The sequence below is a fragment of the Sinocyclocheilus rhinocerous genome, unplaced genomic scaffold (genome assembly GCF_001515625.1).
Source record: "Sinocyclocheilus rhinocerous isolate Xijiao unplaced genomic scaffold, SAMN03320098_v1.1 scaffold1165, whole genome shotgun sequence".
Classification (NCBI taxonomy): Eukaryota; Metazoa; Chordata; class Actinopteri; order Cypriniformes; family Cyprinidae; genus Sinocyclocheilus; species Sinocyclocheilus rhinocerous.
The window spans coordinates 13,362-31,596 of record NW_015645061.1 but is presented as its reverse complement, the minus strand read 5'-3'; the positions used below and the strand labels follow the sequence as shown (position 1 = coordinate 31,596).

The window sequence follows — 18,235 nt, the reverse complement described above, 5'->3', positions numbered from 1 at the left end:
TGTAAAGTTGGGCATTTTAACATGGGGAGTCTATGGGATTGACTCCCTTTTGCAGCCAGCCTCTAGCGGCCAGTTCTTTGTTGGCTTCACGAGAGAGAGCGGGACGTTGCTGACATGTTTCTGTGTTGTTGTTGCTCAGCAATGGTATGGACGTGATGTGTCTGTGGGTTTGGCTAAAGGAGAGTGGGACGGTGGGCGGTACTCAGGGTGGTGACTGAAGGCGGTGACTGTGTAGTTCTGACGTCTACTTTTTACGGAAGTCACAACGGTTCGTGAAAAATCACAGCTACTTTATGCAGGCTGTGTGCATTTTACTGTGGACTGACTGTTTTGAAACTTATATGGTAGTTACATAGCACCTCGACCTCAGTTATCGTGAAAAAAGCCAGGAAATTTCAGTTTTGACAACATTGGACCTTTAACACTGACTGTCAGATTTAACTAAAATTTGAAACGAAAAAAAATAAAGCTATTTCAAAAGATGCCTAAAAGCTCTAATATTCTGAGCTAATAGTAAATAACACTGACACACACACCTTTGAGAAACTGAGCGTGTTTGTCCTGGCTGTCGTTTCGTAACGCTGCAGTGATCACTGCGATCTCACGCCAGACCACCGGCTGCTCGGGGAAATTCACGAATCTGTGCATCAGGAAACATGATTAAACAGCCGTCATGTGCAGCGAAGGCATCCCGAGTGAATGCACTGAGACTCACATGTCGTACAGGAGTCTGCCGGCGGAGGCCGTCCTCTCAGCGTTACGCTCGATACTGTACATCTCATACTGCACACATGAACATAACACACGCATCAGACACTAAACCAACACGCATGATGCACAGAACTAATGCACACAGACCTCTGCATGACGCAGACACTCAGATATGCATATGCACACTGATGATTAATATGCACATTTATCAGAATCAGAAAGAGTTCTATTGCTTGTAAACGCTAGGAAGTTCCATTGCTAAATACAAGACATATAATACAAGAATATTAGACAAAGTGGAGGCCTTTTTTCTAAAGTAGCATGCATTACATTCAAGAGAAACATTTGATCAGTTCATGCAATATCTGTGGAAATGTTTAGAGAAAAAAAAAATATGATTAAGTACATTTGATTTAAATAAATAAATAATTTAAGTAAAATAACAAAATGTTTTGAAAAAAACAAATCAATCATAAAAATATGAATAAATTAAAGTAGTTGAAATACAGTAACTGACATTAAAAAGTGGTTTCAACAACCAGCTCCCGCCTCTTTGCCCATTTTCGATTATGACGCACGGTGATGCACTGCCAAGATGGCGACGGCCGGCTCCGCCCACTTTTGAGCTTCAAAAACTATCTTCGGAACCCTACGGGTGACGTCATGGACACTACGTCCATGTTTTTATACAGTCTATGCTTCCAACCCGAGGAAAGGCGCAGACGTCAATCAATATTTGTGTTTACTGCTCAGTGATCACATACAGATAATCTAAAAACATTAATAAACACGGTCCCAAACTTATCAAATACTAAAAAAAAAAATACTGAAAACAAGTTATTGATCTGTAACTGAGTGTAAACGGCATTGGAAACGAATTCACGCCGGTGCAACAGAAACGGGCAAATTCAATAGAAATTTAAGCAATCAAATATAACGTTTTGCCAATGTTCCCGTGGACCTTTTTCACATTTCCGGGTTTCTCGGCAGTGGAAGTCGTCATATTTGGGTTAACCTGAAGAGCGGTGAATGGGAGAGTATCACAAATATATATTTTTTCGCATTCCCATTTGCTCAAATAGCAAAAGAAAAACTCCACGATAGTGTTTTCATGACTTTCAATAAAAGGAAAAAAATATTTGAGAGCGACTGATAACGACAGTCAGAAGAGAGAACGATGTCAAATTTACCGTCAATCCCATTAGAAACACATTAGCATTAGCGTTAACCGTTTTTTTTTTTTGTGTGTAATTTGTTGCAAAGGTGATATAATATAAATAATAGTGTTATAAATGTACATACATTTTTTTAAAAAACTGATTTTTTTGTAATTTGATGCAAAGGTGATTTAATACAAATAATAGTGTTATAAATGTACATACATTTAAAAAAAAAATACAAATATGAAAAACGTTCGAAGATTTACGATGCTGGTGACCGTTAAACGCGTCATCACAGTCTTGTGAAAAAGGTCCATTAAGTTCTGAAAACATTATTTCTAATGGTGTGTTCACACCAGACGCGAATGTAATTATTCGCGCAAGTAGATTACATACAAAGTCAACGCAAAGACGCGAATAGAGGCGAATTCGCGCCGGGCAACGCGAATGACGCGAAATGCGCGACGCGTTTGCCGCGAACGTACGATATTCGCCTCAATCGCGTCTTTCGCGCAAGTTCAAAAATTTCAACTGGAGCGGAAAATTCGCGTGACGCGTTCTCGCGCAAGCCAATCAGCGAAGAGCTTCTTGACACGTCCAGTTGAATCAGACAATGGAAGAGAGCATTATTATAGCCGTCTGTTATTATATAGGTCTGGAGCATAGAAAACAATTAAAATCAGTTGTAGTGATAGTTGTATTTTATTAGCATTGCTACAGAGATGCTGCTATCAATAATAAAAATAATAGTAATATCAGTGTATATATACAGTAGTAAAATGTAACACACACATTAATGCAGGATCCTAACATTATTCATCCTCCTCTGGATGGTGCTGTGAACCCAGACACGTCGGCGTTTGGCTTTCCATTGTATTTGGGACTTTTTGATAACAGGTACAAAACAGCGATTGTAGTTATGTTTTTATTCGCGCGAGTGACACGGAAAACATCCGCGAGTAATCTAGAGCGAGTGACACAATGCGCATATTCGCTTCGCATCGAGTCTATGGGATTGACTCCCTTTTGCAGCCAGCCTCTAGCGGCCAGTTGATGAATTACAGTTTAAGTCACTTCCGTGTTGGCTTCACGAGAGAGGGCGGGAGGTTGCCGCTCGGTCTGAACACACCATAAGTTTTTTGGTTATTGCAAACGTTCTTTTTTTTTTTTTGATAACATTATGAGAGCATTTTAAATTTTCTTTAAACATTCTGAAACAAGACCTAGTAAGTAGTAGCCGAATGTTTAAATACATTACGTGAACGCGATGTAGGCCGATAAATAACATTTTGAGAACATTACTAAAGGGCTATTTCACCCCCAAAAAATAACAGTTCTGTCATTTACTCACCCTCAATTAGTGTATGAATTTATTTCTTCTGCTAAACTCAATTTTGGTGACCAAACAGTTGCTGGTAGCCTTATTACTTTCATAGTATTTATTTTATTTTAATTTATTTATTATCTCTTTAAAGCCCAGATAACTTTGAACAATGTTCTATTAATGTTACTGAAGGACTGTTTGCCACAGCAATGTTATGAGAACGTTCCCTGTTATCTGGGTGTATGGTTACTTTCAGTGATGAATATTAATGTGGAATGTGAGTCATACTGTATGTTGATTCAGGAGCAGCAGAGGCTTAATTTAGAATTGCATTCTCTTATTATTTCTGCTTTTATAAAAACAAGTATTTGCTGCGATTCTGATTTCGATCCACTGAAGGATTTGCCAGACTGATTCAATAGTGAGTTTTCTAACGAAGAACCGCACTCACACAAGTCATTTGTTCATAAACTGGCCTATGCAGGTCGTGCTGTACTGTACTGTAGGTTTGTTTTTCCATGTGAGCAGTGCAGGAAACACTTGGTCACATATCCGTGGTGTGAGAGATGTCATGTAAATGCAACTAATGCCAGTCAATAAAGTTGTTAAAGGGGTCATAGGATGCCCATTTTCCACAAGTTGATATGATTCTTTAGGGTCTTAATGAAAAGTCTGTAACATAGTTTGGTTAAAATTTCTAAAAACACCTTTTTTACCCTGTCAAAAACGGAGGGGCCTGTCTGTGTGACGTCACACAGACAGGCATCTGAGATCAGCTCGATTTGAGAAAGGGGTAAACATTTAACCAGATAAAAAAAAAAACACTGGGTGGATTTTTATCATTATAGGGTGGCTGTGTACACACACTGCCAACACACATTTCAGTTCCAACAACTTGTAAAAGTGCATGTATGACCCCTTTAAATGAGTAAATGTCTTCTCTTTCATGGCATGAACGCACCACCATTCTCACACGTTCTGCTGCTCACTTCCAGTCTGAAAACCACCGCTCTTCAGTTTCAGACACTGAAAATACGATGTTCTCAAGAACATATTTTTATATACTTGTTCCTAGTGTTATATCTAGAACACTTTCGATATGGCTGACTCCACTGCAACTGAAATACATTGTTTGGGGAAGAAAATGCGATGCCAATTTTATTTGTATGCATATTTTTGCACCTGACGTGATAAGTTTGGTCTGTTGAAGTTTGTAGTTTGGGTTCTGTGGTTTTACACTAAACGCTGCATGCATGTTTTTAATTGATGATCTGTTTTGTGGTTTGTAGTGCTTCTGCTTTTCTGCTGTATCAGCGATGGAAGTAGTTTATCTTTTCTGTAATTAAAACCTGCAAATGTCCAAAAGATTTAACAGATAAGGAAAACAAAGTCCAAATTTGATTTGGACTAAGAACTGTCTCTCAACATAAAAAAAAAGATATCCGTATATTTTAGATACTAAACTAATTCTGTGAGTCACTTGTTTATTCTTTTGTTATCTCTATCGCTGAAAGTGTGTTAGTGTAAACTGCTGACCGACAGCCTGTCTTCCCCTCCTATGAGCAAACTTCCTCTTTCCTCTTTCTCTGTTAAAGTCGTGTAATCTCCTGATGTGTCCGTAGAGCTGCTGTCTGTCAGTGAGACTCGGTCTGACTCTCTTCTGAAACTGGACTTTAGAGAAATGATGCTCATCTTTGGACTGATGCTGCTGCTGCAGAGTGCTGCATGTGAGTCGACTTATTCATAAAAATACCTTTTATTGTTTAAATTGTATTTTACCCTTGGCCCAGACTTTCCATTTGAGATATAAGATTACATTTACATGTATTCATTTCGCAGATGCTTTTATTCAAAGCAACTAGCAATTTGTCACATGCAGAGCGAACCGTGTTCATAGTATACATTGTGAGGTTTAATAGGAAACAAGCTAGAGCAGAAATGAAAAACAGAAAGAAGTGAAATGTTATGTAGTGTGCATGTAGTGCCTTGGTTTAAGTTAAGTGCTTATGGTAGAGCTGCAGCAAATGTTAATAATGACCTTTTTCTTAAAGCATTTAGGGGGAGAAAATTACAAAAATGACAGACTTCTCCTGTGATGCATGTACGCTGACTGTTGGACATTTAGTAGACAAAATAATTAATTAATATAGATGAGAGTGTCATTAAAGAGACCAACAAATCCTTTGTGTTGTAACATTTCATTTTTCTAAAGCAACTTTAGTTTTTAGTGATCTGGTAGCTGTGTCCCAAGTCTATTCACCTTTATACAATACAGATTATGTCAAAGCAACTTCAACAAATTCAAATTCAACTGTAAAGTGAGTTTAAAAAGACGATAGTGTCATTATTCAAATCAGTTCAGTTCGATGTTGATTCAGTTCAACTGTGTGCATGTTGCATCATCGGGTCATTTAAAGTTCACTTTTTCCTTTTGTGTTTTTCAGTGTAAACACACTACTAACACTATTTATGCTACATAATAGAATACAGAATACTGCATAAGTATACGTGAATTTGGCTGTAGCTAGCATTTTCTGTCTCAGAATGTCATATTGGAATATAAATATGTGTGAAAGTGTGTAAATCAGACTAAAGGATTGATCATCTTAACTGAGGTTGCTGAGCGGAGTTCAGATGTTTCAGTGGCATCAGCTCATGTGAACCGTTTTTTTCGATAGTAGAATTAATTTTGTGAAAATATATGAAAATACTTGTCTGTAGTCCATTTTTTTGGATTTAAATTCACGCTGAAATTGTATTTTTTACATTATTATTTTTGGGATTCTTAAATATTGATACTTATTTTACAGATAAAAATGTTTTAGAGTTGATTTTGGTAGATTTCAGTGTGTGTGTGTGTGTTTTGTTCTTCAGGTCTGGATCGGTTCTGCTGGTTTGGTCAGTCTGATCCCTGTTACACAGCTCTGGAAGACAAACTTAGTCTGCAGATGTTGAACGCTAGTAAATATAACCTGAAGATCATAAAGAGAATAAACAACACAGCAGATGATCCAGTTTGTAGAATAAAGAATGACACAATGAGGATAAAGGAATGTGATCTTTATAATAACAGATCTGAAGTGACTGTCATTAATGGGACTCTGATAATAAACCGTGTGATCAGAGCAGATTCAGGGAATTACAGATTAACACTCGATCACTCAGACGGCACAGAAACATCTAGAGATCTTCAAGTGATTGTTGAAGGTACAGAAACTCTCTCATCAGACTCATTACAATCTCATGTTCTCCAAAGATCTCACTCTCATGCAAATGAATTATAAAAACAAAGAACCAATGAATGATAATACATGATAAAAAGACAGCACAGAAAAAGCTACATATTTTCATACAGAAACTCTGTCATCAGAATATTGATATTAAAATATATATTTATATTTTCATGTTTAAAAATGGCTTCTATCACTTAGCTGTTGTAATGAATGAATATTTAGAAGCTGTTTTTATGTTGAGCTTCTGTGTTGTGTTTTTCCTTCCACAGATCATCCAGTGGCTCTGATCGTTTTGGGAAGTCTTGCTGTAATTCTTATTGTTCTGGTCATCATCGCATATTACGTTTACAAGAAGAAGAATCAGCTCAAACCCACAAGTCAGTCTTGAGTTCATGAACCTACAGTATTATATTATTGCCTTTATCACTTTATTCACTTATGTTTGTCCTCATTTGTATATGCGATTGGATTAAAGCATCTGATAAATGAATATATGTAAATATAATATGAATTAATCTGCAGTTCATAGACAAACTGCTTCTGTTGCTGAGGGAATAATTCGCCCCAAAACTATCATTATTTATTCCACATCTTCATTTCCAAACCTGTATGTTGTTTTTTTCCATGATGAGAGAATTTACATTAATGCACAGAAAACATCAAATATAACATCTTACATGTTTATTTAATATTACTATTTGATAATAGTATTAATTAGTTGGTTTTAAGTGATTGATAGCACAGATGATAACAAATCATAATTCAGATTTAAAAATGAAAATCTTGCCCTGATGCCAATCAGCGACTGTCAAGATTTCTATCAACTTTTATTGAAAAAATAATAACAACTGTATAGGAATTTGACACATTTGGGAGGTCATGGTCCTTTTATAACCTCCCTAAACTTACTGACTACAGCAGCGAGTCACAGTCTGAAGTATGAGACAGTAGTTTGAGAAAAACTGATTAAAAAAAGCATCTGCGGTTTTAATAAAAACACCCTGCCCTGGTGCTGCCTCAAGCACAGTGAAAAAAATGAAAGTGAAGGGTTTATCTGCTTTGCTGTCCTAACAGTATGTGTCACCCCTGACACTAAAATGAAAATATTAAAGTCATGATGAGTCTTGAGAGTATAAATATGAAAATAAAATAAAGAAATACATAAATAATGCATATAAAATAAATAGTATAAATGAGATAATGCATATGAATGAACAGAATAATAAAATATCACTAAATAAAGAGTATAAATGAATATGTATATAAAATAAATAAAACAGAGTAGTGTGCTTATAAAATAAGTAGAATAAATTAAATACAGAATCAATAAATAAAGTGTGTAAATGAGCATTTAATATAAATAGTATAGTATAAATAAATATGCATATGAAATAAATGGCATAAATAAAAAAAATAAAAATAAAAGGAATATAGTAAATATGCATATAGAATAATTAAAATACAGTATATAAAAATAAATAATAAATAAATTGCATATAGAATAAATACATGTATACATAAGTATAAATAAATATGCATGTAAATAATATGTAAATAAATATGAATATTGTAGAATGTGTTCCCCTTTAACACATGGACTCTTCCAGTCACCCCTGTCATACAGTGTGAAATGGACTATTCCTGAACTTTCCATCTGAGTTCGTGAAGTGACGGAGAAGAGAGCAGGTGGATGAGAACGGGAAGGCAAACTGACTGAATATTGTAGATAGTTTGTAGATTAAAATACATAGTATTAGTGAAAATTAGAGGAGTTTTATCGATTGTGTGTGTGCGTGCATCACACCAACCACACATCTATGCACATTTAATAGAGACAATTTGGATTATTTGAGTGAGACATCATTGTTCTGACCGGGCAAACTGTAGCCTTCACCCAAACCCGGACTAGCAATAGAGTGCAGATTCATAAGATTTTTCATGGTCCTTCGAGCCGGAGGTGAATTGTTACAGAGATGTCTCAACCTGAGAAGGAAGTGCCCGTTGTGCGTCCACGAAGACGGATTAACCCACCAGCTCATCTAGTGGACTACGAGCTTGGTGAGCCATTGTGCATGTAGCAAGAGATGAAACGAGAGAATGCAATCCTGCGACGACAAGCCATCCAGCTTCCAGAGATCATCTCAGCTGTACAGGAGATGCGCCAACAGAATGCCATGTTACATAACGAACTTCAAAGTCTTAAGGCAGAAAAGGAAGCTCCCTCCAGGCCAGTGACTTCACCAGTCCCGTCTCCAGGTCCCTTTACTCCAGTGGTGAGCCCAGAGACCCCACAACGGTTCTGTCCGACTCCAACCCCACGGACAAAGCCACCAACGCCGCCTACCGCCATGAGAGAACTGCGCTCAGCTACAATGGACGAGTACCCTGGAATGGCTGAGGATTTTAGGAACATGGACATTTCTTCCTCAATGCCTGAGAGAGTACCACCACCAGCACATTACAGCGACCCACCTCAACCCAGGTACCCTCGTTCCCCACAGCACATTCCATCCCATCTGTCAGAGTTCAAGACCCCAGCACATGAGCGGATGCTGCCCGCTCACACAGACTACAGACAAGTTTATTACCAGCCTCCATACACACAGGAAAAGATGTACAGAGGCCCTGCTCCAACTATCCCCTTCCTGTCACCCCCGGATCCTAGAGAGTTCTCTAGACTGAGGATAGCACTAGAGAACATTCTACCTGAGGATGCAACAGAACAGTTCAAGTACCAGATCCTCACTGACCACCTGAAACTGGAGGAAGCACTCCTTGTGGCGGACTCATATAGCAACTCAAGGTTCCCATTCACAAACACCATGAGAGCCCTCAATAAAATGTATGGCTAGCATTACAGCGCATTGCCGAATTGATGGATGGTCCAAACATTTGCAGTGGAGACGTGAAAGCTTTTCGGATGTTCGGACTCCAAGTGCACTCCCTGGTTAGTTTGCTGGAACAGCTGGGCCAGAAAGGCAATGTTGAGCTGGAGTGTGGGTCACATGTCTCCAGATTGATGAGTAAACTGCCACATGACCTCAGGTCCAGTTTCAAGAGGTACACTCACCCTCTTCGCGTCATCATCCCCACCTTATTGGACTTTGCAGATTGGCTTGAGTATGAGCTTCAGGTGCAGGAGGAGCACACTGACTATACTAGTTTGCCCAAAGTTTCATCACTGCAGAGAAAGGAGATGAGGAGAGACTCTAAGCAACCTCGTAAATCCACTACCATCCTCCTTGGTACAGATAACCCGAAACCCAGCCCAGCCACACCAGCTCATCCACCCAAACCAGCTGCTGCTAAGAGAGAAGGGGTGAATGCTTACTGTCCATACTGCGACAACAACAGACATTTCTTGAATTGCTCCCAGGACCACCACTCAGTCCTTCTCTGCTGGCAGTTCTCCTGCGTTTTCGAGAACATTCCATCGCCATTAGTAGTGACATTCGTGGGATGTTCCACCAGGTACGCCTTTTACCTGAAGACAAACCGCTGCTGAGATTCATTTGGAGAGATCTTCAGAGAGACAAAGCACCAGACGTGTACGAATTGCAAGTTCTACCCTTCGGAACCACGTGTAGCCCTTGCTGTGCAACATTCGCTCTACAGAAGCACGTCCTGGATAACAGTGAGTCTGAAGACACAAGGTTCTCAATAGAGAAATCTTTCTACGTCGACAACTGCCTTCAGAGTTTCACCTCAAGTGAAACAGCGAAAGATTTTGTCGACAGACTCAGCAACCTCTTAAGTTCAGGAGGCTTTGACTTGAGACAGTGGGCGAGCAATGATCTGTCAGTCATCAGTCACTTGCCAGCTGATGCTCGATCCCAAAGCAAAATACAGTGGCTCAGCGAAGGCCATCAAGATGCACAGGAGTCAGCCCTCGGGCTACGTTGGCATTGCTCATCAGACACTCTCTCCTATAAGCAACGTTGGACAAACCACCCACTTCCAACTATGCGGAGTATATACCATACCCTCGCTAGCCAGTATGACCCCATTGGCTATATTACGCCATTCACAACACGGGCCAAAGTAATTGTACAGAGCTTATGGGACAAGAAAAGAGAGTGGGACGATTCCAAACTGCCTGAGGAACTGTTGAACTTGTGGAAAGCTTGGGAGAGTGAGCTGGATGATCTACAGCACATTGCGTGGCCGAGATGTTACTGCAGCAAAGAACTGGATTACCCTACTAGCACCAGGCAGATCCATATTTTCTGCGATGCTTCAGAGCAAGTCTATGATTCTGTGGCCTACTTACGAACTGAAAACCCTGAAGGTAAAGTGGAAGTAGCCTTTGTAGCTGCTAGATCTCGGGTAGCCCCGAAAAAACAGCAAACCATTTCACGGTTGGAGTTATGTGCAGCAGTGACTGGCGCCCAGCTCGCAAAAAATCTGAAGACAGAACTGACTTTGCACATGCACAGTGTCACCCTGTGGTCTGATTCCACAACTGTCCTTAACTGGTTGCTATCACCCTCCTGTCGTTTTAAAGTGTTTGTAGGCACCAGAGTGGCAGAAATCCAGGAACTCACAGAGTCTGATAAGTGAAAGTATGTGCCATCAAAGGAGAATCCCGCAGATGACATCACCAAGGGAAAATCTCTCTGTGACATAAGCCAGGAAAGCAGATGGAACAAAGGGCCCAAATTTTTCAGAGAAACAACTGACCACTGGCCAGAGATGCCGCCGTTAACGACCATTGATCAAGACGGTGAACTGAGAAAGCCAGTCTTCTGTGGTCTATCAACCTCCTCCCCACCCATTCCTGATCCACAGAAGTATGATACACTTCCAGAGTTGCTGAAGGCTTACATCCAACAAGTCAACGGGGCAGCCACTGATATCCCAACAGCAGATGATTACAAAGAGGCAGAACTCGCAGTCCTTCGTCAAAGCCAGTACGAGTCATTTCCAGAGGAACTGTCCTGCCTTAGAGCAGGTAAGCTCTTTCCAAGAAATAGCCACTTTCTGTGCTTAGCTCCTGAATGAGGATACCAAACTCATACGAGTTGGGGGTCGGCTCCGTCAAAGCAGCCAACTGGAAGATGATGCTATACATCCCATTGTCCTCGAATCGCGTCACCCTCTCACCAAACTGATAATCAAGGACTATGACAATCAGCTGCATCACCCAGGGCCAGATAGGGTGTTTGCTGAACTTCGGAGGAAATACTGGGTGATACGGGGGTGAGCCACAGTCCGAAACCACCAACGACAGTGTCCAGAGTGTCAGAGATGGCGGGGACAACCACATCCCCCCAGAATGGCAGACCTCCCACCTTCTAGGCTAAGGATCCATCAACCTGTCTTCTACTCGACAGGTGTGGATTGCTTTGGACCTTACACCATAAAGGTGGGACGTAGAACTGAGAAAAGATGGGGAATCATCTTTAATCATGTGCAGTTCACACTGACATTCTCACCAGTATGGACACAGATTCCTTCTTGATGGCTTTACGACGATTCATTTCAAGACGTGGTAAACCCTTTGAGCTCCTAGCAGACCAGGGTACCAACTTTAAAGGAGGAGAAAGAGAACTAAAAGAGTCATTCAGTGCCCTTCACCCTGATCTCCAAACCCAACTCGCCAGCCAACAGATCAGATTCATCTTCAATCCACCCAGTGCACCACACTTTGGTGGATGTTGGGAGAGAGAAATACGCTCCTTAAAGGCTGCACTTCAGGTCGCCATTGGCTCCCCGACGGTTACAGAAGAAGTACTGAGAACTGTCTTCATAGAGATAGAGAGCATCCTCAACTCCAAGCCCATTGGCTATACCTCTTCGGACATTGCCGATCCAGATCCAGTGACTCCTAACATCTTGCTGATGGGGCGGCAGGATGCCTCATTACCAGTGGTGGAAAGAGTACTAAAAAAATATACTCAAATAAAAGTACCATTACCTTCCAAAAAACGTAGTGTGAGTAGTGTAAAAGTACTTGTCCAAAAAACTACTTGAGTAAGAGTAAAAGAGTAGCCTATTTAAAAGTACTCATGAGTATTGTTGAACTTGAAAATTGTTTATGCGCGAGTGCACTTGCTAAATGAAGGCGGATTGTACAAAATGGATCAAAAAAATTTAAATAATTTTTTTTTAAACGACAAAAACGACTTAATTACTGTAACGTGAGTATTTGTAATTCGTTACTTCACACCCCTGCTCATTACCACAAGTGGTATAATCAGGACGCTGAACTCCTAAGCCGTAGGAGATGGAGACATAGCCAGGTCTTGGCTGACCACTTTTGGAAGCACTTTATACAGCACTACTTACCCAATCTCCAGATCAGACAAAAATGGAAAACTGAAGAAGACAACTTGCAGATCGGTGACAAAGTCATGATCGTGGACCAGCAACTACCCCGTTCTCTTTGGCCCGTAGGGAGAATTGTTCAGGTCTTTCCTGGGTCCGACGAAAGAATTAGATCTGCAGAAATACGGATCAAAGACAAGACTTACACCCGACCTGTAACCAAGATTATTTGTCTGCCCCCACTCCCTGACTAGCAAAGACAATTTAAGTTGGCAAATTCACACTGTGAATTTGGGGTGGCTGTAGAATATGTTCGCCTTTAACACATGGACTCTTCCAGTCACCCCTGTCATCCAGTGTGAAATGGACTATTCCTGAACTTTACTTTTCTTTAATTTTTTACTTATATTCTTATATTTTATATAAATATAAAAAATAAAAGACATGAAAACCTAAACCAGAAACAAAACCCAAAACAGACCTTACATTTGTTAATGGGACAACAACAAAAAATCAATGGAATAATTCACAATATGTTTTTCCCTATAAGAAATATTTATCTTAGTAAACCAGTTTATCCCCAGTTCAGGCAGATTTTAAACCGTGGTTGTAAGTCACCGCTGATTCTCACCTTTTGTAAATCTGTAAACACATGCAATACTTCATTTACTATCAAGATTAATGCAACAGAAATCATCATGTTTATAATATAGTTATAATCTCATCTGTTTATGTCCTTCTCTTTCTGCAGATGTGGAAAATGCCTCGACAGGCCCTCAGACAAACAGGAATGAGAAGAAGGAGCAGGAGCTTCATTACGGAGAAGTGATGTTCACCGACAGAAAGGTTCAACAGCAGCCGTGTAAAACACAGGAGGAGTGTTTGTACGCTCAGGTGCAGACGCGCTAGTGTGAAAACACACTACACCATTAATGCTGTACCATAATGAAATAGCCTAGTAATTAGGCTATTATTTAAATGCAACACTGAACAAGAAACAAACACAAGTCAGTTGAAAGGACAGTAAACAGTTGTGCTGATGGAGGCCTCGTGTGCTGAACTTGAGCAAAGATCTCAGTCTCATAATTTCAGGAACGACGTCAATTTCACTACAAATCATGATTCTTTATCAGGAAAAGTGTTTATAGAAACTATAATACTCAGTGAGGGGGTTGTTAATATAAATGTAATTTTTAATTGAATGTTTATATCAGATCTTTCCACTTTAGTACTGAATATTTAAAACATTTGTGGATCTGTGGTGAATGATGTTTATGAACCACTGTGGCAGAAACATCAGATATTCAGATACATCCAGACAAACGCCTAGAAGTTGGTTTAATGCCATTTTCTCCTGCGTGGATGAAGAAGGAAGGAAACAAAACAGTGTATCCAGAAGTCAACATGGCAATATAAAAGCTAGAATGCATGACATTTATTTAAACACATTTTCTCTGAGTTTCAACAACACCCACATACACAGTCTAAAAGTATCATTAAAGTTGTCCCTATGACCATTTTATTATAGGCTATTATTTAAGTGTTTGAATTGAATATAAAATTGCCATCCATTTGGATTACACATGAACTAATAAACTTATTGTGATGCCCAGTGGTGGAGATACACAAATCAAGTACTTGAGTAAAAGTACAGATAACCCTAATAAAATGTTACTCTAGTAAAAGTGTTAAGCAGTTACTCCTTTTACTCCTTACTCCATTTTACTTGAGAAAAAGTATACGAAAGTATTTGATTAATGTACTTAAGCACTGATCGATGAATGTTTATTTTGTAATTTTAAATGTAAACTAATAGCCTATACTTTTATATTTAATAATTTTGTATTATATATTTTCTATATGGTTCAAAATGGGGGAGGGGCCTTGCCATAAACTATCAAAACATATTTTATTTTAAATATATTAAAATATCAGCTTAGGTTACTGATACTTCATGTGTGCAAAAAATATACAGAACAGGGGCTTGAGATATAAATCGACATTGTGGACCACGCTTTCTACTTAGCCCCTTAATTTGTGTTATTTTAATGTTATGTTTCGTTTTTACCTTCTCCATTGATATGGTGATTCACAAATGTGGACATATTTGCATTCAAGCATTTCATAAACAGCTCCCGCTTTTACATCAGATTTAGTTCACAAACAACTGACAGTATGGCCAAATAAGGTTTTCATTTACAATAATAAATGCTAAAATTCAGCATTAGTAACTTACTTTGCACGTTATCAGTCACAGGTGCACTCAAGCTCCGAGATTCTTGGCACATTTTGAGTCAGGCTTGTAAATTCACTGAATTGTTTACTGGAGACTCACTCTGACTGGCAGTGTTCAAATTGAGGGGGGCTTAACTTGAGGGGTCCCTGGGTTTTTCAAAAAAAGCTATGGCCTACTTGAAACATGAAATGAATCTAAATTAAAATTAAATGAAAAGTGTTGATTGCTGTAATGCTCACATCATATTTCTTTTTACACGTTTTTACAGATTTTGCACATCATACCCAAACACACAGGATTCTGTTGAGTTAATGAACACAACGGCCAATCAGAAGCGTTCAGATTAGTAATCGCTGAGTTTTGTTCAGTGCATGCGCGTGCTAAATGAATTCTGATTGAAACTGCAAATTCTCTCATCATAAGCAACAAAGCAGCATGCGCTAAACCTGCGCGGTTTAAAACATCTGGAGCTCACAACTGCCCTTTGAACACAAGACTCTCCAGATGTAGGGCTGAATGGGAAAGTTATCAATTTGTCCGTCCAGTAACTAATGATGAACGCGCAGTTTGCAGAGAAGCATTTCAGTTGTTCACGGTGGACTGTCTGACTTAAAGGGACAGTTCACCCAAAAATGAAAATTGTGTCAAAGTTTACACACCCACAAGTTGTTCCAAACCTGTAATAATTTCTTTCTGGTCCCCAATGACTCTGATAGCATTTTTTCTCTACTATGGAAGTTACTGAGGACAGCAGCTGTTTAGTTACCCACATTCTTCAAATATCTTCTTTTGTGTTCAACAGAAGAAAGAACTTTATGCAGGTTTAGAAAAACCTGGGTAAATTATGACAGAAGTTTCATTTTTGGGTGAACCATACCTTTAAAGTTAAACAGAAAGGCTAAATAAACAAAACATGTCATTTGGCATTTTAAAAAGTAAAAAAAAAAAAAAACTAAATTAATTAGACAAAAATGGGACAAATAATTACAAAATAATGTAGTTCTACTTTAAGCAAATGAATAAAAAAATAATACAAATTCATCCCATCCTGGTAACAGCTGCAGAACTATCAAAGAAGACTAATAATAATTGATAATTATAAATAATCAAATTTAAAATAACAATATTAATGTGTTCTGCTGCAAGTTTACATACTTGGGTCCCTTATTTGGGGGGGGGTCGTCCCTTATTTTGCTTCACTGAAGGTGACAACCCTACATGTGACAGTTACTATATCTGTACAGACAGAATGAATAAAGTTTATTGAACACACTCTCATGTGTCTGCTTCTGTCCGCTATTTGTGCAGTTTCTCGTGTGTTACATGTACATGTCGATTTTGGGTTCATTGTGTGCCGTGAACATCTCATTCTTGCTCTCAACTGAAAGAAAATTAACAGGCAGGAATCAGGCACAGGGGAAAAAAAACAGAAAAAAAAAAAAAACCGACGCAACTGCAGCGGGGAGAATGACGTGGAATCGAAAGTGAAAGAATCTAAATGTAATCTGAACAGCAGCTCGACTCGTGGTGAGTTTACATTTCCTGTTGTATGCAAATATGTTGATTTATTGATAATATAAGCAATGACAGACATATATTAAGTTTGTTTTTTTATGTTTTTAATGCATTTGTGTTTTAGGAAGCATTCTTTGCGCAGTTGCGCTGTGATCTGCAATCAGAAATAGCCTAGTGAAGATGGCGACGGGACCAAAACCACCGCCTGGCAAGAGAATCCTGCCAGGATTGTGCAACATTACGGAGTTCTTATGGCGACATGGTTATGGGGGAAATCATGAAATGAGAGGAAAAATACATTTCAATGCTTTTGATCGTTCGTTCTCAAAACATACGTTTTTTTTCTATGAAATATAATAGAGAACAAATGCATGCATTTTTGTCTTTTTTCCCCACAATAACATCCATTTATCGACGGTACTTCTGCTTTATATTTCATATTCCATTTTCCAACCGTTGAGCATTAAACGTATCAACGTCGTAACAAGAACTGACCTTATTTCAACCATATTTCAACGTTGAAGTTCGATCATATATCCCGGCTGGGAGTGGGCTCGGTGCACAAGATGGCGTCGGTGAGCTTCGGCAACACGAGTATATGGGATATTCTACCAGAAACGTACATTTCCACTTGTAAAAATCTTGGGTGAAAAAAATATCTTATTCTTAAATCTGAACGTTGAGTCATATGGAGGACATGTTAATCTATAAAAAAATTGTCGATGAGCATAAAAAGCTTCAGATTTACAGTGTAATGTCTATTTATTCAAATAATGTTTTACTATGGCATGCGTTAAATACATATTATATGCAATAAAGGTAATAAAAAACAACAATGCCATTCATTTGTAAGGCAGTGTCACAGGACTGTCAGGCCGTCGCACAGGGATGTGACAGGGCCTGACGGTCGGCCATTTTAAACTGCCATTACTCAACCTGCTAGCATGCTAGCATAAAAACTGTTAACATGCAATCAAGGAATTCAGTAACGTTTTTAGACATGTTTTGGATTTTTTAAAAATTCATTATTTTCTGGGATGTTTTACCGTAACAGGGCCTGACCCTTTAGCTCGTCCTCCTCAAAAAAATCATACAAAAACAAGCTTAAAATCATACAATTCAATGACAGAACTCACCCTTGATCAGTGTCAGCTCTATAAGCAGAGTTAACAGACCCTGTTGTATTTTCTTGTAATTTATTAAAAGAAGGTACACCGCCATCTTGTGCCGACTAAACTGACTTGAACGCACCTGACGTATTAATTACGACTTGTCAACTCGTAAGTACGAATGTCCCTGGAGGACTTGAACGCAGCATTACTGTAAAGAAAACTTGCATACGAAACTTGGCTAGATAGATATAATTAATGTTTTTCAAATTAAATAGCGGATAGTGGTATATCAAATACATTGTTGCGTACCTCTCTGTGAAAATTCATCAAGATGAAACGTGGAGATTGCTTCATTCTTTCTTCTGTTGATTATGCGGTTCAGCGTCAGTGGTTAATCCACAGGGATCTCTTCATTCAAACACAAACCACTCAAATGTGCAATACTGTACATTTTCGTAGAGTTGATTTTGTTCTGACTGCTACTTATAAGATCAGGTTTGCGACTAGACGCTCAGAGATTTCTGCATATTAACTTTATTTGATAACATAATTTATAGCTAACTGTAACTGTACAATTGTATTTCCCTGTGTGTTTTTATTAATATGTATCTGTTTTGTGAAAGATCTGTTGCATAAATCATGTCTATAAGCAGCGCATGTAGACTATATTTTTACGA

General features: G+C 38.8%; 2 protein-coding genes across 2 annotated transcripts in view; one reads left to right on the top strand and one right to left on the bottom strand.

Moving 5' to 3' along the window:
* The window catches only part of ints10 (integrator complex subunit 10), a 16,928-nt gene extending 16,118 nt beyond the window's left edge, over nt 1-810 (bottom strand). The window contains exons 1-2 of the mRNA XM_016508511.1: nt 716-810; nt 537-640 (exon numbers count right to left, since the gene is read on the bottom strand). Coding sequence (XP_016363997.1) covers nt 537-640; nt 716-810 — 199 coding nt within the window. The remainder of the gene's footprint in view (nt 1-536; nt 641-715) is intronic.
* A 4,020-nt stretch (nt 811-4,830) lies between these two features.
* Nucleotides 4,831-13,615, top strand: LOC107705288 (uncharacterized). Its single transcript, XM_016508517.1, has 4 exons — nt 4,831-4,922; nt 6,070-6,402; nt 6,698-6,805; nt 13,447-13,615. Exons 1-4 carry the CDS (start codon nt 4,877-4,879, stop codon nt 13,602-13,604), a joined length of 645 nt encoding a protein of 214 aa, XP_016364003.1. The 5' UTR covers nt 4,831-4,876; the 3' UTR covers nt 13,605-13,615.
* Nucleotides 13,616-18,235: the final 4,620 nt, after the last annotated feature.